Here is a 22,413-nt window from a genome sequence, read left to right on the forward strand (position 1 = left end):
GGCCATTGCAGAAAAACTAAATGAATTCTTTGCATCAGTTTTCACACCTGAGGGAGATTCCCAAACCTGAGCCATTCTTTTTAGGTGACAAATCTGAGGAACTGTCCCAGACTGAGGTGTCATTAGAGGAGGTTTTGGAACAAATTGATAAATAAAATAGTAATAAGTCACCAGGACCAGATGGTATCACCCAAGAGTTCTGAAGGAACTCAAATGGGAAATTGCAAAACTAATAACTGTGGTATGTAGCCTATCATTTAAATCAACTTCTTTACTAAATGACTAGAGGATAGCTAATGTGATGCCAATTTTAAAAAGGGCTCCAGAGACGATCCCAGCAATTACAGGCCGGGAAGCCTGACTTCAGTATTAGGCAAATTGGTTGAAACTATAGTAAAGAACAGAATGATCAGACACGTAGATGAACACGATTTGTTGGGGAAGAGTCAATATGATTTTTGTAAAGGGAAATCATACCTCACCAATCTACTAGAATTCTTTGAGGGAATCAACAAGCATGTGGACAAGGGGGATCCAGTGGATATAGTGTACTTAGATTTTCAGAAAGCCTTTGACAAGGTCCCTCACCAAAGGCTCTTAAGCAAAGTAAGCTGTAATGGGATAAGAGGGAAGGTCCTCTCATGGATTGGTAACTGGTTAAAAGATAGGAAACAAGGGGTAGGAATAAATGGTCAGTTTTCAGAATGGAGAGAGGTAAATAGTGGTGTTCCCCAGGAGTCTGAGTTGGGCCCAGTCCTATTCAACATACTCATAAATGATCTGGAATAAGGGGTAAACAGTGAGGTGGCAAAATTTGCAGATGATACAAAACTACTCAAGACAGTTAAATCCCAGGCAGACTGCAAAGAGCTACAAAAGGATCTCTCAAAACTGGGTGACGGGGCAACAGAATGGCAGATGAAATTCAATGTTGATAAATGCAAAGTAATGCACATTGGAAAACATAAACCCAACTATACATATAAAATGATGGGGTCTAAATTAGCTGTTACCACTCAAGAAAGAGATCTTGGAGTCATTGTGGTTAGCTCTCTGAAAACATCCAGTCGATGTGCAGCGGCAGTCAAAAAAGCGAACAGAATGTTGGGAATCATTAAGAAAGTGATAGATAAGCAGAAAATATCATATTGCCTTTATATAAATGCATGGTATGCCCACATTTTGAATACTGCATGCAGATGTGGTTGCTCCATTTCAAAAAAGATATATTGGAATTGGAAAAGATTCAGAAAAGGGCAATAAAAACGATTAAGGGTATGGAACGACTTCCGTATGAGGAGAGATTAAAAAGACTGGGATTTTGCAGCTTGGAAAAAAGACGACTGAAGCGGGATATGATAGAGGTCCATAAAATCATGACGGGTGTGGAGAAAGTAAATAAGGAAGTGTTATTTACTCCTTATAACACAAGAACTCGGGGTCACCAAATGAAATTAATAGGCAGCAGGTTTAAAACAAACAAAAGGAAGTATTTCTTCACACAACCCACAGTCAACCTGTGGAACTCCTTGACGGAGAATACCGTGAAGGCCAAGACTATAACAGGGTTAAAAAAGGAACTGGATAAGCTCATGGAGGATAGGTTCATCAATGGCTATTAGCCAGGATGGGCAAGGATGGTGTCCCTTAGCTTCTGTTTGTCAGAAGCTGGGAATGGGCCACAGGGGATGGATCACTTGCTGATTACCTGTTCTGTTCATTCCCTCTGGGGCACCTGCCATTGGCCACTGTCGGAAGACAGGATACTGGGCTGGATGGACCTTTGATCTGACCCACTATGGCTGTTCTTATGTTCTTAAGCCTTGCAGGAAACCTTAACATGCAACTCATCTATTTTGGAAGAGCCATTTGCCACCACGTGAGCAGCTGACACCTCCATAAGCACCCCTCTCTCCCTCCACACTGACATCATCTCTGTGCTCTCACAGCCTGGCTCCTCAGTGCAAAAACAGCCCACAAAATGGTCATTCAAACACAGGCCTTCCCCAGCTCCACATCCCAGAGGGCCAGTCCTTACCTCTGAGCCAGAAGGCGAGGCCGGCACCTTGGCTGCCGGGGAGGTGGGACTGCTGGTTCTTTCTGGCAAGTCAAACGACAGGTCCCTCCTGGTCAAGTCACGTGGTTTCTTCTTTTTCTCGGCATCGAGGTCCCTGGGGTCGGAGCCTGAATGGTTATCCGCGCGGGTGAGGACTCCGGTCAGGAAGTCAGCTATTTCATCCTACACAGGGGTCAGACGTCTCTTAACAACTAGCCTCCACGGTTTGCCTAGAAGCAGCTTCCAGTTACTGCCCTGCTAGGGTGCAGGGAATTTAGCTGAATGGGCTAAAGAAATAAATACTAAGATTCCAGAAACAAAGAGAACAGCCTGGGCCTTGCTGGATTCTACTCCCCTCAGACCTTCCCAGCTACGCTGCTCAAGACCAGAAGAATTTAGCTAGTTTTAATGTTACTAGGTATTGTGTTAAAGCTTAATCTTGGTGGCTCTCTGGGAACAGGAGGGGAATTTTTCAGCTTGGAAAATGGCGCTCTCCGTACCATGAAAGGAAGAACCACAAACACTTGCTTCCCCAGGCCAGTCAAATGCAGGACTATGGCCCTGATAGCAGCATCCAAAGGGTTAACATGTCAGGACTACTGATTTCACCTCAAGGGCACTTAACAGCTATGCTGTCAGTGATTTCACTTGCCCGCCCACCCTCCCCTGCCCAGTCAATCTAGGCAGCAGCACTGGAGCATGTGCTCATGGAGACGACTGGAGGGGAAACTGCTCCGAAAGATCTCTCTGCTTGTTACCTGGATGCATCTGTCCACCATGCTCTGGGTCAGGCCTTCCGCCTTCTTTTTGGCTTTGCTTATCCTATTTAAAAAGGTGGACGAGTCAATAGATGTTCATTCTTCCCCCCTTTCCCTTGCCCCCACCGCGCCGTGGCCAACATTCTTAGCTTGAAAGCCAATAATCAAATGAGGGTTTGCTGTGTTACTGAGATTCCACCAATAGGAAGTAGGGGCTAATTAGCTCAAAGAGTGCTTAACTCAAGGGCTCCATCTGCTGGACACAATGTGCCAAGTAGAGCTGGGTGAAATTCAGATGACAGTGACTAGAAAAGGAGTGAGACTATCACCTGGTGGTAAGGGCACACACCTGGGAGGTGCGCAACTAAAGTTCACATCCCTGCTCCAATGACTATTTATTTATTTATTTATAACGAGTGGAACAGCTTCAACAGGAGAGACTGAGAAAACCCTACACCAGCCTATCTGGTATCCCAGAGGCTAAGGCGCTCTTCTGCAATGTGGGAGACCCAAGTTCAAACCCCTTCTCCCCATGGGGCAGAAGGGGGAATTGAACCTGGACACTCACCCCAGAGAACCGTAACCCCTGGGTTCAAGGTTATAAGGGCTCAGCTGCCCTTCCTCCCCCAGTCTGTGAATCTAGTCCTCCTTGGCTTTTATCAAAATGCCTGAAATCAAAAAAGTTGGATTGAACCAAAACACGTCGCTTTGAACATTTTTCTACTTTTTGATTCAATGAAAATTTCCAAACAAAAAACTGGTTCTGCTTCCACCCGAGACGAATTTTTTTTCAATGTTTTGGATTTGCCAGCGAAGCAAAAACTCCATTGTTCATCCAGCTCTAATGCTGAGCGCCTGGTGCTCCCATTGGCTGCAACGGGAAATGGCCCGGCAGCTCTGAAATTCAGGCCCAAAGCTTCCTCAGAAGGGCTACATGCGCCTTCGCCCTTCAAGCTTCATTTTCAACGCTGCTAGTCGCTCATTTTGCATTTCACGCCCCTCCCCAGTTTTCTGATCATTCCTATTATAGGCTCCTACTTACACGTAACAACTGTCATGACAGCGCCTGCATAATTTGGCTGCCAGGCCTGATTCTCCTCTCACATTCATTTTACAGCAATACAGCTCTGTTGATATCAATGGGGTTACTCAAGATTTACACCAGTGTGATTGGAGCAGGTGGCCCATGGCTTCCTGCCAGTCCCACAGCACCCTTTCTCCGGCTGACCACCTCCCAAAGGAGTGCCCTTTAGGATACTGCAAACTGCCAAAATCCACCTCCAAGAGCAGAGCCAAGAATGACTTGGAAAAGGAAAGCCTACAGAATTCAGGCTCTCTGGCCTTTCGCAAAGGGGATATTTGCTGCACCCAGGACTTTCAACTTGTCAGTGGAAAGGAATGCTGTAAATCGGCTGCAGTCTGGCACCCCACACGCACCCATCAGCCCCACGTGACGAATGCTCAAAGCCTGTTAGGCCTGGAGAACTGAGTTTGCCATTTGCCCATGGAACAGACAGAGCCTGGATGGCAAGAACAGCACAAGGTTCCAGCACACACTGCCCTGCCTGCCTGCCTCCACCTTGATCTGGAAAAGCATGACTTATAGCCACAAAGAGGACAGTACATTCTCTATGGCCCACTCAAGCTCTGACTGCCACAAAGTCACCAATGTGTGCCAACTGTGAAGTGGACATGTGACCACTAGGAGCTGGACCATGTCTTACCAACTCATTCCATAGCTGTTTCGATGGCAGTAAGTTTCTCCTCCCAACCTGGGCCTGATTTAACTTGACTACCCAGGAATAAAAGGCTCTTTATTCTGTCAGCCATCCAGTCCCCATCTAACTTCAGAATGAAGTCCTAGAATCCTCTTGCATGGCCAATGGGCCCAACCAGACATTGCTCAATGCTTCTGGAAGACGGCATCCCAACAGCATGGGACTATGTCACAGAGCCATACCTCAGATTGTCATCAGCTCCTCCCACCACCACCAGGCTGTTATCAGCTCGGATTTTCTCTCGGAAATCTTCCATAGCTTCAGTGTTGCACTGCAAAGAATTCTGACCAACCACAAAGAGAACTGGGGTCTTCATGTCCAGAAGGGGGTCATCCACATCCTGCAGGAGCATGGGACAACGAGACATTTTAAAACTGAAGGACAGAGGGGCCATTGGGTGATGGAATATGAAGGCCCGGGACATAACGACTTTTATGGGGCAAGTAAATACATTTATACTGAGCCAGAAACTCAGATGGTCTAAATCGGTGTAGTTCCACTGACTTACACCAGCTGAGACTGACCCCCTATCAAAACAGCCACTCTCGCTGCATTTTCCCCTGTCACTGCTGTAGCTACCCAAATGCAATGCTAGATCGACTAACATGCAATAGTAAGTCGCAGGCCTGTACCAAGCAGTCTCACGACTTTCCAGGTTATGCCCCAAAGGGGATTTTCCCAGTGGGAAAATGTGGCCCTGAACAAGGCTTTGGTACAGAACTGTCCCCTGTATGGAACTCCCTGCCTTCTATATGGAGGCAATACAGTGCCTGGGCCTACTCTTCTCACACAGCCCCCAAAGCTAGTCACCTGAGTGGCACCAGGGTCCCAAGGTCACACCTGAATCAGTCTCAGACAGGCCAGCTAACAAAGGAGCACATCAGGCCACCAGATAAGTCTGCCTAAGTCATTCTTGTTGCTGGGTGCAAAAAAAGATGAGATCAACAACTGTTTCTGGAGTGAGGCCTAGGAGAGGCTCTAGAGATGTGTTACAGGCACACACCATTGCCGTCACACCAAGGATGCAGTCAAACCCTTGAGCTCCTTCCCTCCCAGACTGCCCCACCATGATTCACTGCCCAAAACCCGGATTGTTGGCTCTCCATCACCCCAAACACTAGATGGGCTCAGACACACTTGAAAATACTTGCAGGTGAAGAACCAAACTTCAGACCCTTGCTCTTCTGGCTGGACTTTAAAGCAAGTTCACAGGTCCAGTGGCCTGGTTAACTAACCAATCCCAACTTCTGAACTCTGACCCCTGCTTTGGGCTTACCCCTCTGGGCCCATCCACTGTGAGCAGAGGGAATCCAAGGCACACAACTGCGGTGACATACTCCATCACTGAGACCTAGAGAGACCAGCAAGACAGTATCATTACCCAGAGCTCTCCCAGAACAATCCAGCTCAGCGTCAACGTAGTTCGCAGAGCCCTCGCTGCTGGGCTCCCGCCATGGCACACCCCTGGCTTTGACAATACCTCCTTCTAGCAAAGATCTCAAACTCCTCATTTGCCTGTGCCCAAAAAGATGGAGGCTGCAATACAGGATCTCAGGATGGGAGGGAAAGGAGAGAAGCTCTTTCAGGGTTGGGCTAAGATCCCTCTAAGCTGCGTGGCCGCGCAGCTGCCTATTAAGCCCTGCGCAAGGGCTTAGGGCTTCGGTGGGGAGAGATGCCTCTCCCCCAGCACAGAGCTGCCACGGCCAGGGGAGAGGTACCCCTCCCCGCCGGCCCCAGGGTGGACCTGCTCCAGACTTGCCATGGCCAGGGGAGAGAAGCCCGTCCCTTGGCCCAGCGCAGGCCTGCCGGAGCTGCTGCAGCCAGGGAGAGGCGCCTCTCCCCCTGCCCTGAGCTGCTGCAGCGAGAGTGCTGGAGGGAGTCCTCTCTCCCCACCTCAGCCTGCACTCCCAAACCCCTCATCCCTGGCCCCACCCCAGAGGCCACACCCCAAACCCCTCATTCCCAGCCCCACCCCAAAACCCGCATCCCAACCCTCTGCCCTAGCCCTGATGTGGTGTCGTACATCACCTCCATATTGGTGCACATAACAAAATTCATTCCGCACATGGACGTAAAAAATGAGAGGGAACACTGAGGCTGTGTACTGACAACAGGCAGACCACCAGTCAAGGACAGACTTTTAATCATAGAGTCACACATAATCCTAGGAACAGATTACTCCAAACATCAGCTCAGCATGAAGCTGGGAATCTAGGAATACAAGGCTTTACTTGGTGTGATTGCCAAATAGCAAGCTTCTTTCTATCACCCTGAAGTTAGATTCTTCCTAAGCTGTCTCTCCCTCCCTACGACCTGGATCTCCAAGCAGCTCCACCCCATGCCCCGTCATGCCACCCTCAGGTTTCACGCTCTGGGCCTGTATTATTGCTTGGAGGACAGAATATTCTCCTCCCAAAAGTGGCTTCCTCTTTTCATCTCAATTTCTGCACTAAGCCACCTCCTCCTGGTGGAGGAGCCCTCTCATCTCTCTACCCGATGAAACATGCAGGCTAGACAGGATTTGCTACCTAGCTGTCCAGGGTTAGGAGGAGGGAGGTCAGATGTGTGGAAGTTATACAACAGGAATTGCACAGAAGCGCCATAATCCCTCCAGGAAGTTTGTTCAGCCCTTAGCATGTGTGCATGGGCTGCGATTTTAACTTTATACACAGTGCAGTAGAATCACCGAGTTACGAACCCCTTGAGAATGGGATGTTCGTAACACTGAAAAGTTCATGACACTGCACATAACATTATGGTGGTTCTTTCAAAAGTTTACTACTGAACATTGGTTTAACACAGCTTTGAAACTTTACTACGCAGAAGAAAAATGCTGCTTTCAACCACCTTAATTTAAATGAAACAAGCACAGGAACAGTTTCCTTACTTTGTCAAATCTTTTGTTTTAAAAAAAACCTTTCCCTTTAGTTTTTTAGTTTATGTTTAACACAGCACTGTACTGGCTTTTTTGTGTCTGTGCTGCTGCCTGTTTGTGTACCTCCAGTTCCAAATGAGGTGTGTGGTTGACCGGTCAGTTCATAACTCTGAGGCTCTACTGTACTTTACCCCACCCCCTTCTTGGTATTGTAGTGCTCATGCGGAGATTGCAAGAGGAAGGGAAAGCACAGTTATTCTTCTCCCTTGCCTGTGCTCCTGGAATACAGAACCTCCCTTGAAGACACCGAGCCTGATTCCCATAGCCCACTTTTGCCCGGATGTAAGTGCAAACTGAACTCCAAGGGTGGTACAAGAGGGCAGAATCAGGCCGTCTGCTTCAATGAGTGCTTCATGTTCTAGAAGAGAAGTGGGTCCTTTAACTCCAATACCCTGCCAGAGTGACATATCTGGAACAGTCCCATATACTCACTGGGCTGCAACCATGTATCAAACCCCTACACTGGCATCTCCAACTGCACTCTTACCCATTGCCCTAGTTTGCCTTATCCAGTTCCCCACCGGCCACATCCATCCCAACTGCCACTAATCTACTTAACTTGCTTATCACCACTTGAACATTCAGTAACACAGAGGGGGGAGGCAGGTGATGGGCCATACAAGTGCCTTTGGTCTGGTAATACAAGAGCCAGGGAATATCAGGGTTCCTCGCTGTTTTATAAGTAGCTTGGATAAACCTGATGGCTGCTCTGTTCAGTTACCACCCATGCCCAATCCAGCATGGGGCCAAGCGCCAGGAGGGCACGTGGGAATCAGAGCCAATCCAGGTGACTTTTATTTAAGAGGTACATTGTAAAATGGCCTCTGATAGGATGCAAGACAAGAAGTTACTTACATGACAGGCCACCAAGGCTCCTGTGTTCCACCCAATCAGGATGATCGGCTTGTGAGTGAAATGGTTGTGAATCTGGCCGAGAAAGAAGAGGGAATGAGAGGAAAGGCAGCAGAACAGTGCAAGCACAGAGAAGGTCATGGGTGTTAGTGGCATACGGTGCAGGCCCACCTAGGCTGCCCACACACTTACCTCCAGCACTTTGCCTCTGACTGCACCAATCATGTGTTCAAGACACTGCAACACTCCCACCCCGCTACCATTATTCAGCAGGTGGGTGGCAACAGGGATCACCTGGAACACAAGCCGCAAAGAGAGCACTGTATAAATCATAGCAGTTCCACTGTGGAGCAGCATGTCCTGATGGCCATTCACAGGGACGCACCCACTGGGGTGAACACACAGAGTCAGGACTCAGGGGTTTACTGTCATTCTCCGACCAACCCACTCCTCCTGCTACTGGCTTTCCTCCTATAGTGCTGATGTAGTCAATGCACAAGGAAGGCTTGGAGCAGCACTTCTCCCAGGCAGAAGACAGGCTACCAGACACCAAATAACGCCTTTCCCCTGACCTGTTTATACTGGAGAATCCCAGCCACATGCTCTTCAATCCACTCAATTGGGCAATCCCTGAAGCAGAATCATGTGCTAGGACAGTAGGTCTCCTGCTATGGCCCATGGCAGCAGAGGTATGGAAAGCCCCTCCTGGAAGACCAAGCAGTGCAGGTCTGAGGGGAACAGCTCCATGGGAAACCTCTCTGCTGAAGTGATCAGCATAATGAAGCTGTTGGGCTGTTTAACAGGAGTTGCAGGATCACACTGCCCCTAAATGCCCCGGAAGAGCTGCTAGTATGAACGACAGCCCCTCCCTTCAAAAACATGCCGAGTTACAAACCTTTCCCAGGCAAGAGAGCTGCGATTGCCAGAACCGATGCCGGCGAGAGGTGGGGAACATAGAACTGGAAGGTCCGGAAGATGCAATCAGGATGAGAGGAGAACCAGGCAACTTGTTCTACAAAATTCACCACAATAGAAAGATAAGGCAAGCAGCTTCCTTTCTGAGACCTGCCCGCTCCCTAGCATCCATGATCCCTAGGATAAGCCTGCGACGCGTACCAGTCAACCCACATCCAACCAATCCTCCCCCAGCTGCTCTGAGCAAAGGACTCGGATATCTGCAACAGCACAGGACACACAGAGGAGTTGGTCAGGCTGAGCTACTGAAAAGCTGTGTGCAAGTTAAGATTGCAGATCATTTGAACCAGAGCTGCTACAAAGCCCAAACATGCACTCGGGCACCCTCTGCCACAGGTGCGAGAACATGACATGGCCCAAAGTACTTAAGAGCACCAGTGATGCTCTCGGCACAACCCTTGCTAACAATCAAAGACAGCTATGGACGATCGACAAAGGACGAGCCAAGCCCAGGCCTCCTAGAACAGGAGCTAAATAGCATCCCCAGGGCACAGACTGAATGGAAAACTAGAGACCCTGCCTTGCTCATCCTGGGAGCAGGTGTCACTGGAAGAGGCCTTCTTGGGATACTAGGACGGTGCTGCAACCCAACACAATACTCTCATCCACTGACTCCGACACTGTTACACAACACACACACGGCACGGAATGACAGTATCAGACTAGGAAGGCCGCAGAGAGAGAAAAGGCAGCATGGATTCCTGGAAAGACTGGGTCTGAAGGAGAAGAGGGCACTTTGAAGACAGGAGGTACTGGGAGTAGAGACACCATGACAGAGATCATGATGCCGAGCATACAAGAGAGACCTGGACGGAGAAACACAGAGAGAGGCCTGGGGAGAGCGAACAGATTCAGTCACCAACCAGACACTGAGCTGAGCCCCTCCCTCCCTGCAAGCCCAGGGATGTACTCACAGGTTTATTATGTGACAAGACACCCACAGCTGGGTCCCATGGTCTCTTCAGGAGGAGGGAGAGAGCCTCAGCCCCTGCTGCCCCTGTCTTTGTGGTGGACGAGAGCAGCATCCTGTCAATCAGGGTGGGGATCTGAAACCAAAGACCAGACTGTGGCTGAAGAAACTTATTAAGCACACACCTGATATCCTATGGGATCTTCCTTCAGAACTGATTTCACTGGGCACTTCAATGTGTATACCAGAGTATGGGAAATTCAGTTAGCTTCTCCTCAGCAACAGGAGAAAGCACACCTGGCACTCCCCCTCCCACACACACTATGGGGTACGAGTCAAGGGGCTAGTACTTGGGTTTTGCATTGCCCTGGAGGAGACCCAGAGCAGCACAGCTCGGAGTGCACAGCTCAGGAGGAGATATTGTCAGATACAGGTCCAGCCAAGTTGCCCTTTGGGGAATACTTGCTCGCAGAGCATGACTGATGGACTACGGAGTTTGCATTTTCGCACATCGAGGAACTTGCTGACTCAGGGCACTGGAATTTAGTTGGAGAAAACGAGACCTTTAGAGCACTGAAATGGACCAGTAAATGTTCCTTCCTCAGGGCACTAGGTAAGGACAACACATCAGTGAATAGGTGCCACCAGCGATTCCAATACCTTTTCTTAGCAGAGACTCGTTCCTAAGATACTGCATGAGCACCAAGAAGTGTCAACCCACCCAAAGGGAGAGTCTGTATTTGATATAGCTGCACACTCTTGTCTCAATGTGCAACCTTCATCTCCAAACAGCTCCACTGGCTCTCCTTCATTGCAAGAGGCAGCTGAATAAATGACCTCTTTGTTGTTAAAACCCTGCATGCACTTCTCCAGCCTCCTGACCAGCCCTTGGCTGATTTCTTCCCTCTCTGCTTCCTCCACTTAACTACCACTGAGCTCTCCTTTAATCCCTTCACACCAGCAAATCGCTGCTGACACGAAAGCCTTCTCCCCTTTGCACCTCCTGCCATCCGGTGGAACAGTCTCTCTCTACTTCACTGACTCTCCATTTTAGCAACTGCTGTCAATTAATCGCAGTTACCCCAAGCGATTAACGCAAAACCAATTAACTAGCTTAAAAAATCCGTCATCGTTAATCGCAGTTTTATTCGCACTTAAACACTAATAGAATACCAATTGAAATGTATTATAAATATTTTGGATGTTTTTCTATATTTTCAAATATATTGATTTCAATTACAACACAGAATGCAAAGTGCTCAGTTTATATTATGTTTGATTAAAAATATTTGCACTGTAAGAACGATAAGAGAAATAGTTTTGGGTTCACTTCATACAAGTTCTGTAGTGCAAGCTCTAGCGTTCAACTTGCACATGTAGAATTTTATTTATTTATTTATTTATTTATTTATTTATTTTTTTTTACAGAGCTGCACTCAAAAACAAAACAATGTAAAACTTTAGAGCACAAGTGTGCCACTCAGTTCTACTTCTTGTTCAGCCAATCGCTCAGACAAACAAGTGTGTTTACATTTACAGGAGATAATGCTGCCCGCTTCTTAGTTACATCACCTGAAAGTGAGAACAGGCGTTCGTATGGCACTGCCGTAGGTATTGACGTGCCAGATATGCTAAGCCCAGGGTTCTCAAACTTCATTGCACCGCGACCCCCTTCTGACAACAAAAATTACTACACGACCCCAGGAGAGGGGGACTGAAACCTGAGCCCGCCTGAGTCCCATCGCCCCAGGTGGAGGGCCAAAGCCAAAGGGCTTCAACCCTGGCAGGGGTCTGTAACCTGAGCCTTTGGGCTTCAGCCCTAGGCCCCAGTAAATCTAAACCAGCCCTGTTGACCCCATTAAAACCAGGTCGCAACCCACTTTGGGGTCCCGACCCAGTTTGAGAACCGCTGTGCTAAGCATTTCTATGCCCTTCATGCTTTGACTTGTAGATCGCACTCTCTTTTATCTGTTTCACAGTGCAAATATTTCTAATCAAAAATAACAATTAGGGCTGTCAATCACAGTTAACACATACAATTAACTCAAAACAAATTAACACTTTTTTTTTTTTTAAACGAATGTTAACCACACACCAGGGCCATCCTCAGGGGGGCGCCGCTGCGTGCCTCCGGGGCAGGGGTACCCCTCCTACTGCCACCCCTCTCCATTGCTGCTCCCACCTCCATGGACCCCCTGGCCAAGCTGCTCCAGACTGGGAGCCCGCCTCCTGTGTGCTGCACAGAGCAGTGGCGGGGAGGCAGCAGAGGAGCTGATGTCTGGGTGTCCCCCCTCCACACACAGCCCCATGTGCCCAGTCCCCGCTGAGCTGGGGAACAGGGGAAGCCTGTCTGCTGCTCCCGGCTCAGCAGTGAGTGCTGGAGACAGCAGCTGCTGCTGGCTGAAAAAGCGTTCAGGCTTCTCAGCGCTCTGCTTAAAGAGACAGTGCTCCCCAAACACACACACACACACACACACACACACACACATTTCCCCCCAACACCAAAAATATTTAAATAAGTGATATTCTATTATTGCTTAACAGTGTGATTAAAACTGCGATTAATCGCAACTGTGTTTTTAAATCATTTGATGGCCCTAATCTTAGCTGATCTCTCTGCTGTAAATGTCTTTCTCCTACTTTCTCGTTCTTCTGCAGCTCTAATATTTATTGTATTTAGCCATTTGGGGAGTTAGTTTGTAGGACGGATGCTATGCAAAAGTACAGCTGTAGTGTACCGATTCACCCTGGCTTCGTGGGATGGGAACATTGTACTGAAAGTGCTTATCCAAACAAATAAAATACACAATTCTACTTAAATTGAGAGAAAAAGATCAATTAACAAAGTTTGGTCTAGACTCATTTTAATAATAAACAACATTCCTGTAGTACCTTTCCTAAGAGTCTTCTGTTTGCCAATAACATTTAACTGTGGCATATGCCTCTTGCATACAAACCATAAAAAAAGGGTACTGAATGCTACTACTACTACCACCATCACCCCTACCTAGCTCTGAACTCACGATTTTCAATCCATAGATATAAAGCACTTCCCAAACTAGCTCAGTATCATTACTCCCATTTTATCTATGGAGAAACTGAGGCACAGAGGTGTGAGGTGACTTGCCCAAGGATACCCAGCAGACCAGTGGCAGAGCCCAGGTCCCCTGAGTCCTAGCACAGCACCTCCTAAGTCCCCTGTATTTCTCTGAATCACTCCAATAAAAGTTTAGAAACTAATATGTTGCCCGTCTACAATAACTCTCATCCCAGGAGCTCCATGGGCTTTACAAACTTAATTGTTTGTCAACTGTTTACAACCTCCCTGTAAAGTATTAGCCCTCTTTTACAAATCTATCTAAGATAACTGGGTGCCCCTCATGCTAAGCTGTATTTATTCTCCCAACCCCTCTTATGGCAGGGCAGAGCCGTTATCCCCATAGTACAGAGGGAAACTGAGGCACACAAAAGCTAAGGGATTTGCCCGGGTTACACAGGAAGCCTGTGTCAGAGCAAGTAGCTGACCCAGCCTCTCCCAAGTCCCAGGCTAGTGGCCTCTCCTTTCCTCACTCTCTTGATAGGCAACCAAGACAGAGAGGCTAAGTGACATGCTGAAGATCACCCACTACCGCCACAGAAAAACCAGAAGTCCTCCCTCCTAATCCTCAAGGCAAAAGCTCCCCCAAGCTAGTGCAGTGGGGAAAAGGGAAGAAGAACAGGGGCAAAGAGGCTACTTTTCCCCCAGTCGCCCAGAAAGGAGATCAATGTCCCATCAGCTTCCCTTGAATGAACTGTTTGAAGAGAAAGTGGTATTAAGTGAAAGCAAAGTACATTCCAGAACTCATTGTGTTTATCACCTTTCCCTTAAGTGTCTGCAAAGCATCCAGGTAAGCAGCCAACATAGGTAAACTGAGCGTCTCCACCAGCGTGGTGTGAAGCCATTGGATCAGCTTGGTGTCCCAGTTCACACTGGCCAGAGCTTGGCGGACCCGCCGGGCGCATTTGTCCACTGCTATCCTCCTCAGCACTGGCTCATTGCAAGCCTAAAAACAAGGGAAGCAGACCACCTGGGCATAAGGAAAGTGAGTGTGCCAGGACCATACAAAATCCACCAGGGCAAAATTTGCTGCTACAGCCTCTGTTCCTCTGGCGAGTGAGCATGGGCCAATCCTTCTCCCACCGAAGACCACATTCTAGTCCATATCAAAGCCATAAACCTGCTCATGGAAGAGGTTATAAGAGCCGAGGAGCTAGACTGTCCTACATGTTTCATCTCCACTGCCAGGAAGGATTGGGTGCATGAGGAGGCAATGCAGCTGCTGCAGCTTGAAGGAGAGGGGATGGGGGAAGAAAGATCTTACCCCTTCATTGGCCAAGCGGGCCAGCCTGTCAGATTGCAGGGCTTTAAGGATCTTATTAAATAGCTTGTTCTGGGCCATCGTCCAACCCGACCTGAAAGGAAAACCAAGAGAGTAGTTTAGACAGGATATGAAGGGTTTACATTTTTTTACTCCTAACTCTTAAAACAACGCAGGTAAGTAAGACAGTGCAGTTGATCTATCAGCTTTAAGCACCCAGGAGTTAATGGCTCCCAGTCATGTGCTCAGATCCCATGTCTCACAATAAATAATCCTTGTCTCTAAACTGTATTATGGTTTTGGCTACATATATGAGCTGGGCAATGCAGACTGAGAAAATACCAACCACCTTACATGAAAGCGACCCATGCATCTATCATCAGAGGGGCCTGAATGTCCAGATAGTCACACTCAAGTCTCATGGATGATCAGAAGTGCCACCTTTTTCTTTACAGGCAGATTTCCCTCAGTTTGCAAGGAGGATATCACTCATGACCTCAGCGCTGTGGGCAAGTCAGTGGTAAGCCAGGAACAGGCTAGGGCTATGTCTCCACTACACAGCCTATGTCAGCATAGCCCCAAGGGCATACACAACAGAAGGAGGTTTTCTGCTGGCCCAGGAACACCACCTCCCCAAATGACATTAGCCATGGTAACAGTAGCCCTCTGCCACTGGCACAGCTGCGTTTCCACTGGGGTATTGTTGGCATAGCTATGTCACCAGTGAGTTAGTTTGTTTCACACCCCTAACCAACCCAGACCTGGGACTCAGAAGACCTGAATTCAATTCTCAGCTCTGTCACAGACTTCCTGTGTGATCTTAGCCAACACACATGCTATGCCCCAGCTACTCTGTCTCACAAGGGTCTCGAGGCACTCAGATATTACACAACAGGGGACAAAAGCCCACAGATAGATGGGTGACCTGCATTCTAGCTGATTTCTAACCCCATACCTTAGACAAAAGATCACCTTTCCTTCCTAATACACAAAGCACTCAGACATAAAAAGCATTTACAAACAATGTTTTAAGAAGAAACACAGTTACGAGCTCCAGACTGCAGTCCACAATACACATGCAGATGCGAAATTGATGTACAGTATCTTACACATAACAGAAGAGTGCCTGCTTCAGACTATAGACAGTCTTCAGAAGTTCTGAAGAGAAAGGCCTCTGTAAAGGAGACTGATGGCTAGCACATATAGAGAGGCAACTGAAAGCTCTTCCTAGGAATATTTTGCTTGATTGAAGACTGACTGAGGAAAAAAGGGAAGGGAGCTTGGACCAATGTGAACTCTCATGGAAGTGAGAAACAAGCAGTATCTGATCCAGTTGTACTTGTATGCAAAATTCAGGGCAAGTGTGATACTTGAAGTTTAGAAAGCCACAAGAATTAACAGGGCTTATGGAGGGGGGGGGGGGGGGGGGGAAGAGGACAGAAAATCCATTTATTAAGACTGGTAACTAAAGCCCCAGGAAGTGGCTAGACTATGAGCAACTGCAGCCTTTCTACAGATGTTGACTTCAGAAGTTCATATGTCGTTGTAAAATTAACAGCTGGATAACACATTCCTTTGAACACCTGTGCAATTAAATAAGTGAAAGTTCCACAGTTTATAAAGGAACTGAAGTCTCAAATTACTGGGAATTCTGGGAAATATATTTCTAGAAATCTGAACATAATAAGATTAAATAAATAAAGCCCAGAAGGATGTGAAAAGCCACCTAAAGTGGAACAGTGCATGTCTAGACACATTAAAACAAATCAAAAAACCAAACCAAGGCCCTCATCCTGCAAAAAACTCACTGCCAATCACTGCATATACACAATCCCAATGCAAAAGTGAGAAAAGGCCTGCTGTCCAATGCACATTACAGAATGAACTCTTTAACCATAGCCTAGGTCTGTGATCTACCCATCTTGTATCGCACAAGACAACATTACAGAACAGTCATTGGTTTTAAGTGAGAATGAGAGTCAGCTTCATGTCCACAAATAAATAATGCTTTGTCCTTTTATAGCTTTTTTTGCATCAGGACCTCAAAACACTCTACAAACATTAATTCGCCCAGGCAAGCATAAAACCCAGAAAAACAACAAGGAGTCCGGTGACACCTTAAAGACTAACAGATTTATTTGGGCATAAGCTTTTGTGGGTAAAAAACCCACTTCTTCGTTTTACCCACGAAAGCCTATGCCCAAATAAATCTGTTAGTCTGTAAGGTGCCATCGGACTCCTTGTTGTTTTTGTGGATACAGACTAACACGGCTACCCCCGATATAGAATCCAGAGACATCATGGACCAGTGGATAGGGCATGGACAGAGTCAGGAGACTTGGATTCTCTTCCTAGCTCTGCCACTGACATGATATGGGAACCTGGGCAAGTCATTTCACCCCTGCCTCAGTTTCCCCTCCCACCCTTTGTATTGACTGTAGACTTCTTGGGGTAGGGACCCTCTCTTATCTGTATGCACAGTGCCTGGCACTGTGAAGTCCCAACCTCTGCTGAGGCTCTCTACGCTAGTGAAATACAACCAACAAGAGGATTCCTGAATCCCAATCTTCTGCTGTGACCACTAGATCGCTGCCTCTACGTACTACCATTTCCACCACCCTATACCGTAATCTACTGACCGCTATACTTACGTACATGCCTCCAGCTTTCATCCAGGACACACCACACGATCCATTGTCTACAGCCAAGCTCTACGATACAACCACATTTGCTCCAATCCCTCAGACAGAGATAAACACCTACAAGATCTCTATCAAGCATTCTTAAAACTACAATACCCACCTGCTGAAGTGAGGAAACAGACTGACAGAGCCAGAAGAGTATCCAGAAGTCACCTACTACAGGACAGGCCCAACAAAGAAAGTAACAGAACGCCACTAGCCGTCACCTTCAGCCCCCAACTAAAACCTCTCCAGCACATCAAGGATCTACAACCTATCCTGAAAGATGATCCCTCACTCTCACAGATCTTGGGAGACAGACCTGTCCTCGCTTACAGACAGCCCCCCAACCTGAAGCAAATACTCACCAGCAACTGCACACCATACAACATAAACACTAACCCAGGAACCTATCCTTGCAACAAAGCCCAATGCCAACTCTGTCCACCTATCTATTCAAGTGACACCATCATAGGACCTAATCACATCAGCCACGCCATCAGGAGCTCATTCACCTGCACATCTACCAACGTGATATATGCCAGCATGTGCCAGTAATGCCCCTCTGCCATGTACAGTGGCCAAACCGGACAGTCTCTACGCCAAAAAATAAATGGACACAAATATAACATCAGGAATCGTAACATTCAAAAACCAGTGGGAGAACACTTCAATCTCTCTAACCACTCAGTGAAAGACCTGAAGGTGGCAATTTTGCAACAAAAAAAAACTTCAAAAACCGACTCCAGAGAGAGACTGCTGAACTTGAATTAATACGTAAATTAGATACAATTAACTTAGGTTTGAACAGAGACTGGGAATGGCCCGGTCATTACACTAATTGAATCTATTTCCTCATCTTAAAGTATGTTAAAATATCCTCACACCTTCTACGGGTCATCTCAATTATCACTTCAAAGGTTTTTTTCTCTCTCCTGCTGATGATAGCTCATCTCAATTGATTGGCCTCTTACAGTTGGTACGGCTACTCCCATCTTTTCATGTTCTCTGTATGTATAAATATCTTCTTTCTGTGTGTTCCATTCTATGCATCCGATGAAGTGGGCTGTAGCCCACGAAAGCTTATGCTCAAATAAATGCGTTAGTCTCTAAGGTGCCACAAGTACTCCTGTTCTTTTTGCGGATACAGACTAACACGGCTGCTACTCTGAAACCTGTCATTTCCACGTTACTTACTTTATTCCTCTTCGCAGCTAACAGCCTCTCAGTAAGAACTGCAGCACAAATACCCCCAACAGCATCCCAGCCATGTTACCTGTTCATGTGCTCCTCCCAGTCATCAGGTGGAGGAGGGGCATCGGCATCTGTACGGGCAAAGATGACGTGGCGCTCACACTCGTTCATCACACTGCGCGCTTTCTGGTTGTCGTAAAGCGGGACAGGCGTGGGTGTGACGGTTTCCACATCGATGGGGATATCCACCTCACTGAAAGGAGAGCTGGGATTTCAGAGAACAGGACCCTGCCCTATCACAGCAGCCTTAGAGCAGCAGGTTTCTCAACACAAAACAGGAACTGGAAACACTGCACTGAGGTGCCACAGGACCCTCTGTTGCTGTTTACAGATTCAGACTAACACGGCTACCCCTCTGATACTTGACACTGCACTGAGTTACAGGTACCTGCCTGGGCGAGATGGAACAGAGACAGCACATCTGTGCCTACCTGTCTGAAAGCATAAGGCTCCTTCAAGCTTATTTCATCCTTCGTCTCACACAAGCTCCAAATCTGAGACACAGCCTTTGAAGCTGCTGCCACTGGAGCAGAAGATGGAACCGTGCTGTTTTTCATTGCATTTGTAACCGTATTCTAGACCCGAAACCTCTGTCTTGGGGCCAGGCTACGCTACAAAATGAAATGTCATCTAACAACGTGATTGTCTCCTGACAAGGTTACTTGCAATTTGTAGTGCTGATAAGCCCTGAATCAGGTTTTAACCATGTGTGGGCCTGACTGTTCTAAAAAGGCAGCCAGTTGCGAACCAGCTGAGCGGCGAACAGCAGAGGCTAATAGAGGGAGTTCACCTGGGGAGAGCGCACTGAGGCTTTCATCTTGCGGGCTTCTGTGAGTAGTTCCTGCAACAGCTGAGGAAGCTCTTAGAGGGAAGGTAATATGGACGGTGAGCGATCAGTTGTTGTAACCTGCACAGGTTGTGCCATGTTTGTCTTTCTTCCATAGGACAGAAGCGACTTTGTCTGTACAAAGTGCAAGCTGGTCTCCATATTGGAAGAGAAGGTTCAAGGTCTGGAGAAACAAGTATCAACCCTGCGTTGCATAAGAGAAAATGAAGATTTCCCGGACAGACATCAGGATATGCTTCTACGGGCACAACATTCTGAAGAATCACAGCAGGCTGCGCAGCGGGGACAGAAGGACGGTGAAGAAAATTGGCAGCATGTGACCTCCAGAAGAAGAAAGAAGAGACTCCATATACCAGCAATGCAGATACAGGTGAGCAACCATTATCATGTTCTCTCCACAGATACTAATGCGGAGAGTGAACTAGATGATACATCTGAGGGAAGGGAGCAGAAGGAGACTCCACCGATTGGAAGGCATGAGATGCACCGTCCTAGGGATGGGGGTTCCACGACCACTGCTCCCAAGAGAAGGAGGCGGATGGTGGTGGTCAGGGACTCCCTCCTAAGGGGGACTGAGTCATCTGCCGTCCCGACCAGGAAAACCGAGACGTGTGCTGCTGGCCAGGAGCTAGGATTCATGATGTGACAGAGAGACTGCCAAAACTCATCAAGATCTCAGCTCGCTACCCCTTTCTGCTTCTCCACGTGGGCACCAATGATACTGCCTAGAATGACCTTGAGCGGATCACTGCAGACTATGTGGTTCCGGAAAGAAGGATAAAGGAGTTTGAGGCACAAGTGGTGTTCTTGTCCATCCTCCCTGTGGAAGGAAAAGGCCCGGGTAGAGACCATCGAATCGTGGAAGTCAACGAATGGCTACGCAGGTGGTGTCGGAGAGAAGGTTTTGGATTCTTTGACCATTGGATGATGTTCCGAGAAGAAGGATTGCGAGGAAGAGATGGGCTCCACCTAATGAAGAGAGGGAAGAGCATCTTTGCAAGCAGCCTGGCTAACCTAGTGAGGAGGGCTTTAAACTAGGTTCACCCGGGGGAAGGAGACCAAAGCCCTAAGTGGGGAGGTGGGATACCAGGAGGAAGCACGGGGAGGACTCCTGCCTCATACTGAGAAAGCAGGACGATCAGCGAGTCATTTTAAGTGCCTATACACAAATGCAAGAAGACTGGGAAACAAGCAGGGAGAACTGGAAGTCCTGGCACAGTCAAGAAATTATGATGTGATTGGAATAACAGAGACTTGGTGGGATAACTCACATGACTGGAGTATTGTCATGGATGGATATAAACTGTTCAGGAAGGACAGGCAGGGCAGAAAAGGTGGGAGAGTTGCATTGTATGTAAGAGAGCAGTCTGACTGCTCAGAGCTCCGGTATGAAACTGCAGAAAAACCTGAGAGTCTCTGATTTAAGTTTAGAAATGTGAGCAACAAGAGTGATGTCGTGGTGGGAGTCTGCTATAGACCACCAGACCAGGGGGATGAGGTGGACGAGGCTTTCTTCAGGCAACTAACAGAAGTTACTAGATCACAGGCCCTGGTTCTTATGGGGGACTTCAATCACCCTGATATCTGCTGAGAGAGCAATACAGCGGTGCACAGACAATCCAGGAAGTTTTTGGAAAGTGTAGGGGACAATTTCCTGGTGCAAGTGCTGCAGGAACCAACTAGGGGCAGAGCTCTTCTTGACCTGCTGCTCACAAACAGGGAAGAATTAGTAGGGGAAGCAAAAGTGGATGGGAACCTCAGAGGCAGTGACCATGAGATGGTCGAGTTCAGGATCCTGACACAAGGAAGAAAGGAATGCAGAAGAATACAGATCCTGGACTTCAGAAAAGCAGACTGACTCCCTCAGGGAACTGATGGGCAGGATCCCCTGGGAGAATAACATGAGGGGGAAAGGAGTCCAAGAGAGCTGGCTGTATTTTAAAGAATCCTTATTGAGGTTGCAGGAACAAACCATCCCAATGTGTAGAAAGAATAGTAAATATGGCAGGCAATCAGCTTAGCTTAACAGTGAAATCCTTGCTGATCTTCAACTCAAAAAAGAAGCTTACAAGAAGTGGAAGCTTGGACAAATGACAAGGTGGACAGGGGTGGAGTATGAAAATATTGCCAAGGTATGCAGGAGTGAAATCAGGAACGCCAAATCACACTTGGAGTTGCAGCTAGCAAGGGATGTTAAGAGTAACAAGAAGGGTTTCACCAGGTATGTTAGCAACAAGAAGGTGGTCAAGAAAAGTGTGGGCCCCTAACTGAATGGGGGAGGCCACCTAATGACAGGATGTGGAAAAAGCTAATGTACTCAATGCTTTTTTTGCCTCTGTCTTCATGAACAAGGTCAGCTCCCAGACTACTGCACTGGGCAGCACAGTATGGGGAGGAGGTGAGCAGCCCTCTGTGGAGTAAAAAGTGGTTCAGGACTATTTAGAAAAGCTGGACGAGCACAAGCCCATGGGGCCGGATGCGCTGCATCCGAGGGTGCTAAAGGAGTTGGCGGATGTGATTGCAGAGCCATTGGCCATTATCTTTGAAAACTCATGGCGATCGGGGGAGGTCCTGGATGACTGGAAAAAGGCTAATGTAGTGCCCATCTTTAAAAAAGGGAAGGAGGAGGATCCGAGGTCTACAGGCCAGTCAGCCTCACCTCAGTCCCTGGAAAAATCATGGAGCAGATCCTCAAGGAATCAATTGTGAAGCACTTCGAGGAGAGGAAAGTGATCAGGAACAGTCAGCATGGATTCACCAAGGGCAAGTCATGCCTGACTAACCTAATTGCCTTCTATGATGAGATAACTGGCTCTGTCGATTTCGGGAAAGCAGTGGACGTGTTATTCCTTGACTTTAGCAAAGCTTTTGATACGGTCTCCCACAGTATTCCTGCAGGCAAGTTAAAGAAGTATGGGCTGGACGAATGGACTATAAGATAGTGATCAATGGCTCCATGTCTAGTTGGCAGCCGGTATCAAGCGACGTGCCCCAAGGGTCGGTCCTGGG

At 47.8% G+C, this 22,413-nt stretch overlaps 1 protein-coding gene across 4 annotated transcripts in view; it reads right to left on the reverse strand.

Moving 5' to 3' along the window:
* KANSL3 (KAT8 regulatory NSL complex subunit 3) overlaps positions 1-22,413 on the reverse strand; it is a 62,100-nt gene that overhangs the window by 28,828 nt on the left and 10,859 nt on the right. For all 4 annotated transcript variants that reach the window (XM_054017687.1, XM_054017686.1, XM_054017688.1 and 1 more), the window contains exons 3-13: positions 18,580-18,750; positions 14,626-14,716; positions 14,122-14,307; positions 10,269-10,400; positions 9,275-9,391; positions 8,572-8,673; positions 8,383-8,454; positions 5,869-5,943; positions 4,775-4,932; positions 2,815-2,878; positions 2,039-2,239 (exon numbers count right to left, since the gene is read on the reverse strand). In XM_054017687.1, the coding sequence (XP_053873662.1) occupies positions 2,039-2,239; positions 2,815-2,878; positions 4,775-4,932; positions 5,869-5,943; positions 8,383-8,454; positions 8,572-8,673; positions 9,275-9,391; positions 10,269-10,400; positions 14,122-14,307; positions 14,626-14,716; positions 18,580-18,750 (1,369 nt within the window). The remainder of the gene's footprint in view (positions 1-2,038; positions 2,240-2,814; positions 2,879-4,774; positions 4,933-5,868; positions 5,944-8,382; positions 8,455-8,571; positions 8,674-9,274; positions 9,392-10,268; positions 10,401-14,121; positions 14,308-14,625; positions 14,717-18,579; positions 18,751-22,413) is intronic.

The sequence above is a fragment of the Malaclemys terrapin genome, chromosome 2 (genome assembly GCF_027887155.1).
Source record: "Malaclemys terrapin pileata isolate rMalTer1 chromosome 2, rMalTer1.hap1, whole genome shotgun sequence".
Lineage (NCBI taxonomy): Eukaryota > Metazoa > Chordata > Testudines > Emydidae > Malaclemys > Malaclemys terrapin.